Source organism: Rhinopithecus bieti, unplaced genomic scaffold (assembly GCF_001698545.2).
Source record: "Rhinopithecus bieti isolate Rb0 unplaced genomic scaffold, ASM169854v2 scaffold_38779, whole genome shotgun sequence".
Classification (NCBI taxonomy): Eukaryota; Metazoa; Chordata; class Mammalia; order Primates; family Cercopithecidae; genus Rhinopithecus; species Rhinopithecus bieti.
The window spans coordinates 135477-149551 of NW_016816249.1; the positions used below are offsets into that span (position 1 = coordinate 135477).

The window sequence follows — 14075 nt, forward strand, 5'->3', positions numbered from 1 at the left end:
TTAAGACTGGATTAAGAAAATGTGGCACATATATACCATGGAATACTATGCAGCCATAAAAAAGGATGAGTTTGTGTCCTTTGTAGGGACATGGATGCAGCTGGAAACCATCATTCTCAGCAAACTATCGCAAGAACAGAAAACCAAACACCACGTGTTCTCACTCATAGGTGGGAATTGAACAATGAGATCACTTGGACACAGGAAGGGGAACATCACACACTGGGGCCTATTGTGGGGCGGGGACGGGGGGAGGGATAGCATTAGGAGATATACCTAATGTAAATGATGAGTTAATGGGTACAGCACACCAACATGGCACATGTATACATATGTAACAAACCTGCACGTTGTGCACATGTACTCTAGAACTTAAAGTATAATAATAAAAAAAAAAATTAAAAAAATAAAAGAATTTTCCCAAAGCATTGAAATAAGACAAGGATTTCCACTCTAATAATTCCTATTTAGTAGAGTACTAAAAGTCCTAGCCAGAACAAACAGGAAAGAGAAAGAAATAAAAGGCATCCAAATTAGAAAAAAAAGTCAAATTATCTTTGTTCACTGACTACAATTCTATACCTAGTAAACACTGAATATTTCTCCAAAATAATCCTAGATCTGATAAACAAAGTTTATCAGTAAAGTTCAGTCAACATACAAAAATAAGTAGCATTTATAAACACCAATAACATTCAAGCTGAGAACCAAAGCAAGAACATAATTTCATTTAGAATAAGAAAAAATAAAATAAAATACCTAGGAATATATCTAATCAAGGAGGTGAAAGATTTTTACAAAGAGAACTTCCAAACACTGAGGAAAGAAATTATAGTTGACACAAATAAATGGAAAAACTTTGTATGCTCATAAATTGGAAGAATCAATATAATTTAAATAGCCATACTGCCCAAAGCAATCAACAGATTTAACACAATTCCTATCAAATTACCAACATAATTTTTTTCAGAATTAGAAAAAACAATCTTAAAATTCATACAGAACCAAAAAGAGTCCAAATAGCCAATGCAATTCTAAGCAAAAATACAAGGCTGAAGGCATCACATTACCTGACTTTAAACTGTAATACAAGGCTCTAGTAACCAATACAACCTGGTATCGGTACAAAAACAGACACGTAGATCACGAGAACAGAAGAGAGAACCCAGAAATAAAGCCTCACACCTACAACCAACTGATATTCATCAAACTCGACAAAAATTAACAATGGGGAAAGGACACCCTATTCAATAAATTGTGCTGAAATAACAGGCTAACCATATGCAGAAGAATGAAACTGGACGATTACCTCTAACAATATACAAAAATCAACTCAATGTGGATTAAACGCTTAAATGTAAGACCTCAAAGTATAAAAATCATAGGAGAAAGCCTAGGAAAATATCTTCAGAATACTGGCCTAGGCAAATAATTTATAACTCAGACCTCAAAAGCATGTGCAACAAAAATAAAAATTGGCATCCCAGAACTTTGGGAGGCCGAGGCAAGTGGATCATCTGAGGTCAGGACTTCAAGACCAACCTGGCCAACATAGTGAAACCCCATCTCTACTAAAAATACAAAAATTAGGCAGGTGTGGCGGTGGCCACCTGTAGTCCCAGCTACTCAGGAGGCTGACGCAGGAGAATCGCTTGAACTTGGGGTTGAAGGTTGCAGTGGTCTGAGATTGGGCCACTGCACTCCAGCCTGGGCAACAAGAGCAAAACTCTGTCTCTAAATAAATAAATACACAAATAAATAAATAAATGGCAATTGGGACTTAATTATACTAAAGAGCTTCTGTACAGCAAAATAAACTATCAAGAATAAAAAGAAAATATACAAAATTGGATAAAATATTTGCAAACTATTCATCCAACAAAGGACGAATATCTAGAATCTATAAGGAAATTAAACAAATCAACAAGAAAAAAACAAAATGCATTAAAAACTGGGCAAATAAAAAGACATTTCTCAAAAAGAGAAATACAATTAGTCAACAAACATGAAAAGATGCTGAACACCGTGAATCATCAGAGAAATACAGTGCAAAACCACAGTGAGATTTCCTCTCATACCAGTCACAATTGCTATTATTAAAAAGTCAGGAAACAATAGGTGTTGGCAAGAATGCAATGGAAAGGGAACACTTATACAATGTAGGTGGGAATATAAATTAGTTCAGCCACTGTGAAAAGCAGTATGTAGATTTCTCAAAGAACTAAAAGCAGAACTATCATTTGACTCAGCATTAGATACCATTATTGGGTATCTACTCAAAAGAAAAGATATTGTTCTACCAAAAAGACACCTGCATTCCTATGTTTATCACAGCACTAGTCACAATAGTAAAGTCAGAAAAGTCATAGTATCACCCTAGGTGCCCATCAATGGTAGATTGGAGAAAGAAAATGTGCACATACACCACTGAATATTATGTAACCATAAAAAAGAATAAAATCCTGCCATTTGCTGCAACGTGTATTAGTCCATTTTCACACTGCTATAATGAACTACCTGAGATTGGGTAATTTGTAAACAAGAAAGGTTTAACTGACTCACAGTTTCACATGGCCTCAGGGAATTTACAATTATGGTGGAAGGTGAAGGGGAAGTAAGGCACATTTTACATGGCATCAGGAGAGAGAAAGAGGGAGAGGGGAACTACCAAACACTTATAAACCATCAGATCTCATGAGAACTCACTCACTATCACAAGAACAACATGGGGGAAACTGCCCCCATGAATGCATCATCTCCCACCAGGTCCCTCCCTTGACATGTGGGGATAAAAAATGGCCACACTCAGACATAAAGCTGGAAATAATAGACACTGTATTCTCCAAAATGGAGAAAGGAGGGAAAGGAGCAGGATTGAAAAACAAACTATTGAGTATTCAGCAATCTCATTACTGCGTGTTTACCCTGTATTAATCCATTCTCACGCTGCTATGGAAGAAATACTTGAGAAATGCCCGGGTAATTTATAAATAAAAGAGGTTTAATTGACTCACAGTTCTACATGGGGAGGCTTTAGAAAACTTACATTCATGGTGGAAAGTGCTTCTTCACAGGGTGGAAGGAGAGAGAATGAGTGCCAGCAGGGCAAATGCCAGATGCTTAGAAACTATCAGATATCATGAGAACTCACTCATTATCATGAGAATAGTAGGGGAAAAACCACTCCCATGATTAAATTGCTTCCCACCAGGTCCCTTCTATGACATGGGGATTAGGGGAACTATAATTCAAGATGAGATAAGGGTAGGGACACAGCCAAACCACATCATTCTGCCCCTAGCCCCTCCCAAATCTCAGGTCCTTTTTACATTTCAAAACCAATCATGACTTTCTAACAGTCTCCCAAAGTCTTAGCTCATTCCAGTATTAACTCAAAAGGCCAAGTCCAAAGTCTCATCTGAGACAAAGCAAATTCCTTTTACCTATGAGCCTGTAAAATAAAAAGCAAGTTAGTTACTTTCTAGATAAAATGGGGGTATAGGCATTGGGTAAATAAACCCATTCAAAATGGAAGAAATTGGCCAAAACAAAGGGGCTACAGGCCCCATGCAGGTCCAAAATCCAATAGTGCAGTCATTAAACTTTAAAGTTTCAAAATGATCTCCTTTGATTCCATGTCTCACATCCAGGTCACACTGATGCAATAGGTGTGCTTCCATGGTCTTGGGCAGCTCTGCCCCTGTGGCTTTGCAGGGTACAGCCTTCCTTCCAGCTGCTTTCATGGGCTGGCATTGAGTGTCTGCAATTTTTAGGTGCATGGTGCAAACTGTCGGTGGAGCTACCAACCCGGGGTCTGGAGGAGAGTGGCCCTCTTCTCACAGCTCCATTAGGTAGTGCCTCAGTGGGAACTCTGTGTGGGTGCTCCTACCTCACATTTCCCTTCTGCATTGTCCTAGCAAGGGTCTTCATGAGGGCCCCACCCCTGCAGCAAACTTATGCCTGGACATTCAGGTATTTCCATATATCCTCTGAAATCTAGGCGGAGGTGCCCAAACCTTAGTGCACTTCTGTGTACCCACAGGCTCAACACCACGTGGAAGCCACCAAGGCTTGGGGCTTATAACCTCTGAAGCAATAGCCTGAGCCATGCCTTGGACCCTTTTAGCCACAGCTGGAGCTGAAGCAGCTGGAATGCAGGGCACCATGTCCTGAGGCTGCACAGAGCAGGAGTCCCTGGGCCCAGCTCACAAAACAATTTTTCCCTGGTAAGCCTCTGGGCCTGTGGTGGGAGGGTCTTCTGGGAAGGTCACCAACATGCCCTGGAGACATTTTCCCCATTGTCTTGGTGATTAACATTCAGCTTATCATAACTTGTGCAAATTGATGCAGCTGGGTTGAATTTCTCTTCTATCAGGTCATCAGGTTGCAAATTTTCCTTGAACACCTTGCTGCTTAGAAATTTCTTCAGCCAGATACCTTAAATAATCTCTGTCAAGTTCAATATTTCACAGATCTCTAGGGCAGGGACGAAATGCCACCAGTCTCTTTCCTAAAGCATAGCAAGAGTCACCTTTATTCCAGCTCCCAACAAGTTCCTAATCTCTATCTGAGACCACCTCAGCCTGGCTTTCATTTTCCATATCACTATCAGCATTTTGGTCAAAGCCATTCAATATGTCTCTAGTGTGAAAGGAAAATAAATCTCAGAACCCCAAAATCACTAAGCTAAAAGTCAAGCTGGGAACTGCTTAGGGACAACCTACCTCCCATTCTATTTAAAGTCACCCCTCTGCTCACTGAAATAAATGCATATCTGATTGCCTCCTTTGGAGAGGCTAATCAGAAACTCAAAAGAATGCAACTATTTGTCTCTTATCTACCTATGACTTGGAAGCCCCCTCCCCATTTCCAGTCTTCTTGCTCTTGCTTCGAGTTGTCCCACCTTTCCAGAACAAACCGGTGTTCATTTTGTGTATTTTGATTGATATCTCATGCCTCCCTAAAATCTATAAAACCAAACTGTGCCCTGACCATCTTGGGCACATGTTGTTAGGACCTACTGACGCATGGGCACACATCCTCAACTTTGGCAAAGTAAACTTTCTAAATTAACTGAGACCTCTCTCAGACTTTTGGGGTTCATACTAGGAAGTTCCAAACTTTACCACATCTTCCTGTCTTCTGAGCCCTCCAAGGCTCTAGAAAGTTCCATACTTTCCCATATTTTTCTCTCTTCTTCTGAGCCCTCCAAACTCTTCCAACCTCTGCCTGTTACCCAGTTCCAAAGTTGCTTCCACATTTTTGGGTATTTTTATAGCAGCACTCCACGCCTGGTACCAATTTACTGTATTAGTTCATTTTCACGGTGCTATGAAGAAATACCAAAGACTGGATAATTTATAAAGAAAAGAGGTTTAATTGACTCACAGTTCCACACGGCTGGAGAGACCTCAGGAAAACAATCATGGTGGAAGGCACCTCTTTACAGGGCAGCAGGAGAGAAAATGAGTACCAGTAGGGGAGATGCCAGATGCTTAGAAAACCATCAGATCTCAGGAGAACTCACTCACAATCACAAGAACAGCATGGGGAAAACTGTTCCCATGATTCAGGCACTCCCCACTGGGTCCCTTCCATGACATATGGGGGTTATGGGAACTCTAATTCAAGATGAGATTTGTTTGAGAACACAGCCAAACCATATCATATCCAAAAGAATATAAATCATTCTACCATAAAGGCACATGCAAACATACATTTATCACAGCATTATTCACAACAGCAAGGACATGGAATCAACCTAGATGTCCATCAATGGTGGATTGAAAAAAGGAAATGGAGTACATATACATCATTGAAAACTACAAAGCCATCGGAAAGAATGAACTCATGTCCTTTGCAGCAACATAGATGGAGCTTGAAGCCATTATCCTAAATGAATTAATGCAGGAACAGAAAGCCAAAATCTGCACATTCTCACCTATAAGGGGGAGCTAAACATTGAGTACACGTGGACACACAGAAGGGAAATATAGACACTGGGGTTTACTTGAGGGTGGAGGGTGGGAGGAGAATGAGGATTAAAAAACTACCTATATGGTTCTATACTCATTACCTGGGTGATAAAATAATCAGTCTACTAAACCCCTGTGACAGCCAATTTACCACATGTAATAAAGATGCACATATACTCCCAAACCTAAAATAAATGTTGGAAGGAAAAAAAAAAAATTACCTATTGGATATTATGTTTACTATTGGGTAGTGGTTTTTATAGAAGCCCAAACCCCAGCATTACACAATATATCCACGTAACAAACCTGGATATGTACTCCCTGAATCTAAAATGTAAAAATATTACATTAAAAAAATATAACCCAGAAAGTTTTCAGATCAACAACTTAACTTTACAACTTAAGGAACTTGAAAAAAATAAAACAAACTACACCTGACCCTAGCTGGAAGCAGGAAATAATAAAAAGTAGAGACAATTGAAATAGAGAACATAAAACAATAGAAAAATTCAATGGGATCAAAAATTGGTTGTTTGAAAAGACAGCAAAATCGGCAAACTTTCGCCAGCTGAGCTAACAAAACCAGAGAGAAGACTCAAGTTACTGAAAGCAGAAATACAAATGAGAACAGCAGATTACTACCAACTCCAGGGAAACAAAAAGAATTATAAAAGAGTACTATGAATAATTGCATACCAATAACATGAATCACCTGGAAGAAATGTACAAATTTCCAGTACGAGACCCAGGAAGACTTAATAATGAAGAAATAAAAAGTATGAAAATATCTATAACTGGTAAGGAGATTGAATTCGTGATCAAAGTCTCCCAACAAAGAGAAGCCTGGACATGATGGCTTCGCTAGTGAATTTTACTAACATTTAAGGAAGAATTATTTTGCATCCATTCTCTTCAACATTTTTTCAAAAAATGTAAGGGGAGGGAATACTTCCTAATTTATTCTTTGAGGCCAGTATCACCTTGATACCAAAGCCGGACCAAAAAAAAAAAAAAAAACCACAGGAAAAGAAAACGATAGGCCAATGTCACTTCTTAACACTGTTGCAAAATCCTCAACAAAATACTAGTAAATTGAATTCAATAGCACATTAAAAAGATTATATACTGTGACCAAGTGGTATTTATTCCTAGGATACAAAGATGTTGTAGCACAAAAAATCAATATAATATATCACATTGCATTAACAGATGAAGGGGGAAAACGATACAGAAAATCATCTGAAATAAATGCAACATCCTTTCATCACAAAAACACTTAACACTAGGAATAGAAGGAAACTACGTCAATACAAATTAACAGGATACACAAATTATCACATAACAATTGTATTTCTATACACTAATTATGAACAGTCAATAAAGAAAATTAAGAATATATATTATGTATCTCTTTATACATATATAGAGAGAGAAAGAGAGAGGGAGATGAGAAAGATGAGAGAGAGAGAGAGAGAGAGAGAGAGAGAGAGAGAGAGGAGATTTATTAGGGGAAATTGACTCACTGATTATGAAAGCTGAGAATTCCTCCACCAGGAGCCTCAGCTTCTTGGAAGGTACCTGTTTACATTGAGGGAGGATATCCCCTACTCAGTTCCCCGACTCTCACAGCAATCTCCTACATAAACTCCTTTACAGACACACCTTGGGTAGCCCAGTCATTCTAATTAAGGGCCAAACCACCTGGATTTCCATTCCAGAAGAAGGAGGACAGGTTCAGTGCCTACTGAAGCATTGAGAATAACTAATACAATGATTGAGACTAAATAATGCTTTATCAGCTATCTGGGTATCCACTAATGCAGTCCATTCGTAACTAAAAATCAACTACCACACTAGGCTTCATGAAAATTAAGAACTTCTGTTTGCTAAATGATACCACTAAGAAAGGTAAGCCACAGATAATATTAGATAATTGTAATACATATATCAACAAAGGAGTTGTTTATATCGTATACAATGGATTCCTGTAAGTCAGAAAGAAAATGCAAGTGACTCAACAATTGAGCAAACAAATTGAATGGATATTTCATTTAAAAAAAAGATTTTCAAATAGAAAATAAACATATGGGCCGGGCGCGGTGGCTCAAGCCTGTAATCCCAGCACTTTGGGAGGCCGAGACGGGCGGATCACGAGGTCAGGAGATCGAGACCATCCTGGCTAACACGGTGAAACCCCGTCTCTACTAAAAAATACAAAAAACTAGCCGGGCGAGGTGGCGGGCGCCTGTAGTCCCAGCTACTCGGGAGGCTGAGGCAGGAGAATGGCGTAAACCCGGGAGGCGGAGCTTGCAGTGAGCTGAGATCCGGCCACTGCACTCCAGCCTGGGCGACAGAGCGAAACTCTGTCTCAAAAAAAAAAAAAAAGAAAGAAAATAAACATATGGGATGTTCAGCATCATTACTTATCAAAGATATGCAAATGAACCACAATTAGTACCCAGCAGAGTGACTAAATTATTTTTCTTTTTAAAGGTAGATGTTGAGGAGAATATGGAGCAATGTAAACTCTGTTACATCAGTGGTGGTATTGTAAATTGATACAACTGTATCTGAAGAATGTTTTATAGTTTCTTATCAAATGAGATATACATGTACTTTAGGAGTGTACATCCATCAGAAATGAATGTAACGTCCATCAAAATATGTACAGGAATGTTCATAAAAGCTTTTTTTCTATTAGCCAAAAATGAGAAACTACCCAAATGTCCAGCAACAGTATAATGCATAAACAAATTGTAGTGTGCTTAAATAATGGAAGAAATAATAAAGATTTTAGTAATAAAACGTACAATGATACATGCAATAACTAGAGTAAATTTCAGTCATAATGTCAAATCAAAGTAATCAACACACATAGAAAGGGTATATATTTTACAATCCCATTTATACAAAGTTTAAACACAGGCAAAATTAATCAAAGGCGATAGAGGTTATAAAAGAGGTTAGCTTTAGACGTTTTGTTGGGAGGAGGAGTGAGGAAGTTATTTGAGGCATTGTTAATGTTCTGTCTCCATCTGGTTGGAAGTTTACATAAGCAAAAATTCAATCAGCTGTAAATTTAGGTTTGCAGTAAATGTTTCAAACATTTGCATTGTTTAATATCCTTGAAGTCTAGAGAACTTTCATACATTAATAAAGAAAATATGATAAACACTCAGGAATTAAAGAGACAAATGAACATGGAATTTTTAGAACTAAAAGATGTGTGACTAACAAAAATCTGAAAAGATGTTCATTCATAGTGCTGCTGATGCAAATGCAAACTAAAATGTACTATCTTTATTACACATCACATTTGAAAAATTATCATTAAAATTGAAGAATGATGTTATCTAGTGTAGGAAAGGATATGAAAATAGCATTGCATACACAGCTCATGGGAGTATGCATTACTATAGTTTTTTGGGGGAGAAATACCTGTCCACATTTGTCTCAGAAATTTTACTTTCAGCCTCTGTCTCTTACAAATACTGAATAGCAGTCTGAAGAAATATTAACAAATTATTCACTGTAGAACCTTTTATTATAATGATAAAATAATAGATGATCTACATGCCCATTGATAGAATATTTTATTATAATATACCATATTTGATGGTTTTAATATCATATATCAGTTAAAATAATTAGAGCTATAGCTGGGAGTGGTGGCATGGGCCTGTAATTCAGCTACTCAGGAGGCTGAGGCAGGAGAATTGCTTGAACCCAGGAGGTGGAGGTTGCGGTGAGCCAAGATGGGGTCACTGCACTCCAGCCTGGGGGACAGAGCAAGACTCCATCTCAAGAAAAAATTAATAATAATAATTAGAGCCGAATATAGCACAAGAAATCACATCCATAATATATTACTGTATTGAAGAAAACCTTTCTCTCTCTTTCTCTTCCCTCTCTCTCTTCTCCTCTCAGTGGTAGAGAGACAGAAGTAGAGGAAAGGGGAAACTTTTATATTTACTTAAGACATTTTTGTAATATTAAACAGAATTAAATTAAATCTAAAGTCATTAATTCTGATTAGAAAAGGTACTCCAGATAAAGCAGTACAAGCAAAGGTGTACTGGTAGGAGAAATGCAACATCTCTGAAGCCAAATTTTCCTTAATGTTTCATCATCCTTTCCATTAACCTCAGCCGTGTGGGCCAGGGGGACCCCTGCTTCTCTATAAAATCCAGCTGACATTATTACAACTCTCATATCTTCTTTTCCCCTTCTATTAATCGCTTTCTACCCTCACATCCCAGTATCACTCAACACATATATTTTTATGTTTCATAATTTCTGAAAAAGGATTGATTACACATTTTTAATGATTTCCTTTGTGATTTGACTGTGAGTAGCTGAATCTCGAAATCCCTAAACATCAAAATTTCCTAATGGTGGCCAGTGAAACCAGGGGTTTTCATCTTAATTCATTAATTTCCTTGGTCGATAATATCTAGGATGGTTGTATATTGTTAATGTGCCAGGAGTCCATGACTGCGGGACCTAAGAATTTACAGACAAGAAGGTATGTAATTTGACTTAAAATCTATTGCACTGACAGCCTTTCTTCATGCTTCCGTCATCAGGACCTACCTGCAGAATCAGTATTCAATAATGTGCTCTTTTTCAATATAATATTGCCTATGCAGTGTTATATTGTATAAATCAAACAATGCATTTTTAAAAGGTTTTCAGAATATATGGCTAGCAAAGTTAACAATCTTTGCCTCTGGGAATTGGGAACATAATTATTTTCTTCATGTTTTTCATGATTCTGAAACTGAGATTATTTGATGTTATTTCTAGACAATAACTTTTACTCTCAAAACAAGTTAAATGGGTTATAATTAAGAGAAATTATTACCTGAAAATTAAGTAAAATGTTAAGTAATAATTAAGTTGCAGAAAGATAAAAAATCCATTTTTTGGATTTTGTGTATAAAATAAAATGTCATAAACCCTACAGATATGCATAGGAACTCTCAGTAGGTAAGAAAAAAGTCCCAATTGTTAAAGTGAATTTTTATAAATATTTTACTGCCTTTACATGTAGTCTAGTGTCTTACATAATTTAACTTTTCTGTGTATATAGATTGTATCATATTTTAAGTATAGTTTTGTGTTCACTGAATACTAAATAAGATATAAGTTAAGCTGTCCTGTCTATATTGCTCATTATTGATCAGATCTAGAGCCATATAATATTACTTATAAGTATAAAAATATTATATTAATGTTTAAAACATCCGCTAAATCATACAATAGTATAGCTTATATATAAACTAATTGGAAATAAGTTTTTATTAACCGTGATTCTCTATCTCTGTCGGCGCTCTCTGTACACTACCTTGTTGTACATTATTGTTAATCAAACTATATAGAGCATCTAATTGATTGTAATCTTTATAGTTACATAATTGCCTTAAACAAAGAATATGTAAATTTTATTATTTTAAGCTTTTATTTAGTTTAAAATTAATTTTATTTTAATATTTTATTCTTGTTGATTTGCCTAGAAGTATATAGTTTATAGATTTAGAAGTGGCACAAACTATAATAAGATGAAGAAAATTCAATATTTAAACTTTAAATTGCTATCTAATTATTATGTCTTAAGTCTTCAAAATGTTGCTCTGTGTATGGCAGAACTGAGCTGTAGAATCTGAGTGAATAACGGCTATCATGAAACACCAAAAACACCCCTCCCTGCAGTTCTCAGTGAACAATCACCCATTTCATCTCATACAGTAGCATGTTCCAGCTATTGCTCATGTAAACGGATAAAATATACACAACATACAAATTGCTATTTTTGTCTCAGAGAAATAGTTTTTTATTTGATTTGATAGACTAGTCAAAGGAGAGTCATTTCAATGCATGAATAACCATTTTATAATTATATTTAGACCATTATAAGCATAATGTGTACCTATATGCCCACAGGTATGATTTAAGATACAAAATATATCATTGACAATAATAAACTAGAAATAAGTGTGTTATAGAATATGGTAAGCTGGAGAGGCATATCAAAAAAAATATAGTAAGAAGTCATTGAACTAGCAATAATCCCAAGTGGAATGTGATCTTTCCTGTAGCTATTTGCACAGCTTAGAATCCTACAAGAGTTTTCTTGATGGCAAAGGGTACAGGGATTCCCTTTTCTCAAATAAAAGCTCTACAGATCTAATGTCCATTTATTGGAATCTGAAATTCTACCTTTGATTTTATTTTTTCCCAAATATTTTATTAAAATAATATTTCAGAAAAACATAACATTTCTTGAGACTGAATGTGGAAAAGGAGAGAGAAGTAATGTGTTGAATGATGGAAGGGAGAAATGCATCATGTGGAAGTTAACGGCTTGGAGCCAGGTAACTTCATGTTCTAATTAACCTTGACCATGTCATTAGTGTCTCAAGGTCGCAGTTGGTGAAATAATATGCATTTATATTAGGTTAGGAAAAAATAATTTATTTTAGCTAATTAATCAGGATGTATCTTAGAGGATGAAAAATCTCTCTTTTGAAATGAGCAGAGTCTTGTATTTGATGTGAATTACCTCATTCATTTTAAATGTCACTAATGCCCTATTGTTTAATCTCTTTGATCTAGGTAGAACCAGGTCAAATGGATAAAAACCAAACAGAAGTGGTGAGAGAATTTTTCTTGTCAGGCTTCTCACAGACATCATCTATTGAAGCAGGGCTATTTGTTCTATTTCTTTTCTTCTATGTGTCCACTTGGGTGGGCAATGTCCTCATCATGGTCACAGTGGCATCTGATAAATACCTGAACTCATCACCCATGTATTTCCTTCTTGGCAACCTCTCATTTCTGGACCTATGTTATTCAACAGTAACGACCCCTAAGCTTCTGGCTGACTTTCTTAATCATGAAAAACTCATTTCCTATGACCAATGCATTGTGCAGCTCTTCTTCCTGCATTTTATAGGGGCAGCTGAAATGTTCCTGCTCACAGTGATGGCCTATGATCGCTATGTTGCAATCTGTCACCCCCTGCACTACACCACTGTCATGAGTCGGGGGTTATGCTGTGTGTTGGTTGCTGCCTCCTGGATTGGAGGATTTGTACACTCCACTGTCCAGACCATTCTCACTATCTGTCTACCCTTTTGTGGGCCAAATCAGGTGAACAACTTTTTTTGTGATGTTCCCCCTGTCATCAAACTTGCCTGTGCTGACACTTTTGTCACTGAATTGCTCATGGTATCTAACAGTGGGTTGATCTCCACCATCTCCTTTGTGGTGCTAATTTCCTCCTACACCACTATCCTAGTCAAGATTCGCTCCAAGGAAGGAAGGCGAAAGGCACTCTCCACGTGTGCCTCTCACCTCATGGTGGTAACACTCTTTTTTGGACCCTGTATTTTCATCTATGCTCGTCCTTTCTCTACATTTTCTGTGGACAAGATGGTGTCTGTACTCTACAATGTTATTACACCAATGCTAAACCCCTTCATCTACACACTTCGGAACAAAGAGGTAAAGTCAGCCATGCAGAAGCTCTGGGTCAGAACTGGACTTACTTGGAGAGACCAGGAGACATGAGACATTGATGTGAATTTTTCAAAGTAGAAAATCTGAGGTTAAAATAATTACTTTTTGAATAATGAGTTGGAAGGTCATTGCCTAGTTTTTAAATTTATTTCAATAAATCAAAATAGTCCTATTACTGACTTTATCATTCAACTGTACACTATAACTAATCTGATTACTTTTTTATTGAATCAAATCTGTTTTTCTATCAGATTGTCTTTTTTCATCTCATCTATTCATCTCATCAAATTTTATTTCATCCACTATTTCCATTTAGTTTGTCATTTAGAACTGGTACAAACCACTTTTTCTAAGCCTTCACTGCCTTCTCTACCTTGCTTTATTTTTTTCCTTCAATTTTAAGTTATTCTAACTACAGATGGTCCCTGAGTTATGATGATTCACTTTATAATTTTTTTGTCTTTAAGATGATCCACAAACCATACTTTGAGTATTCATATAACAATTTTATTTTTCACTTTCAGCACAGCATTCCATAAATTACATTCAACACTTTATTATTATAAAATATGCTTTGTG

At 36.7% G+C, this 14075-nt stretch overlaps 1 protein-coding gene across 1 annotated transcript; it reads left to right on the forward strand.

The window, feature by feature from the left end:
- Nucleotides 1-12605: 12605 nt before the first annotated feature.
- On the forward strand, nucleotides 12606-13547 carry LOC108516946 (olfactory receptor 4Q2). The gene has a single exon (XM_017854699.1). It carries the CDS (start codon nucleotides 12606-12608, stop codon nucleotides 13545-13547), a length of 942 nt encoding a protein of 313 aa, XP_017710188.1.
- Nucleotides 13548-14075: the final 528 nt, after the last annotated feature.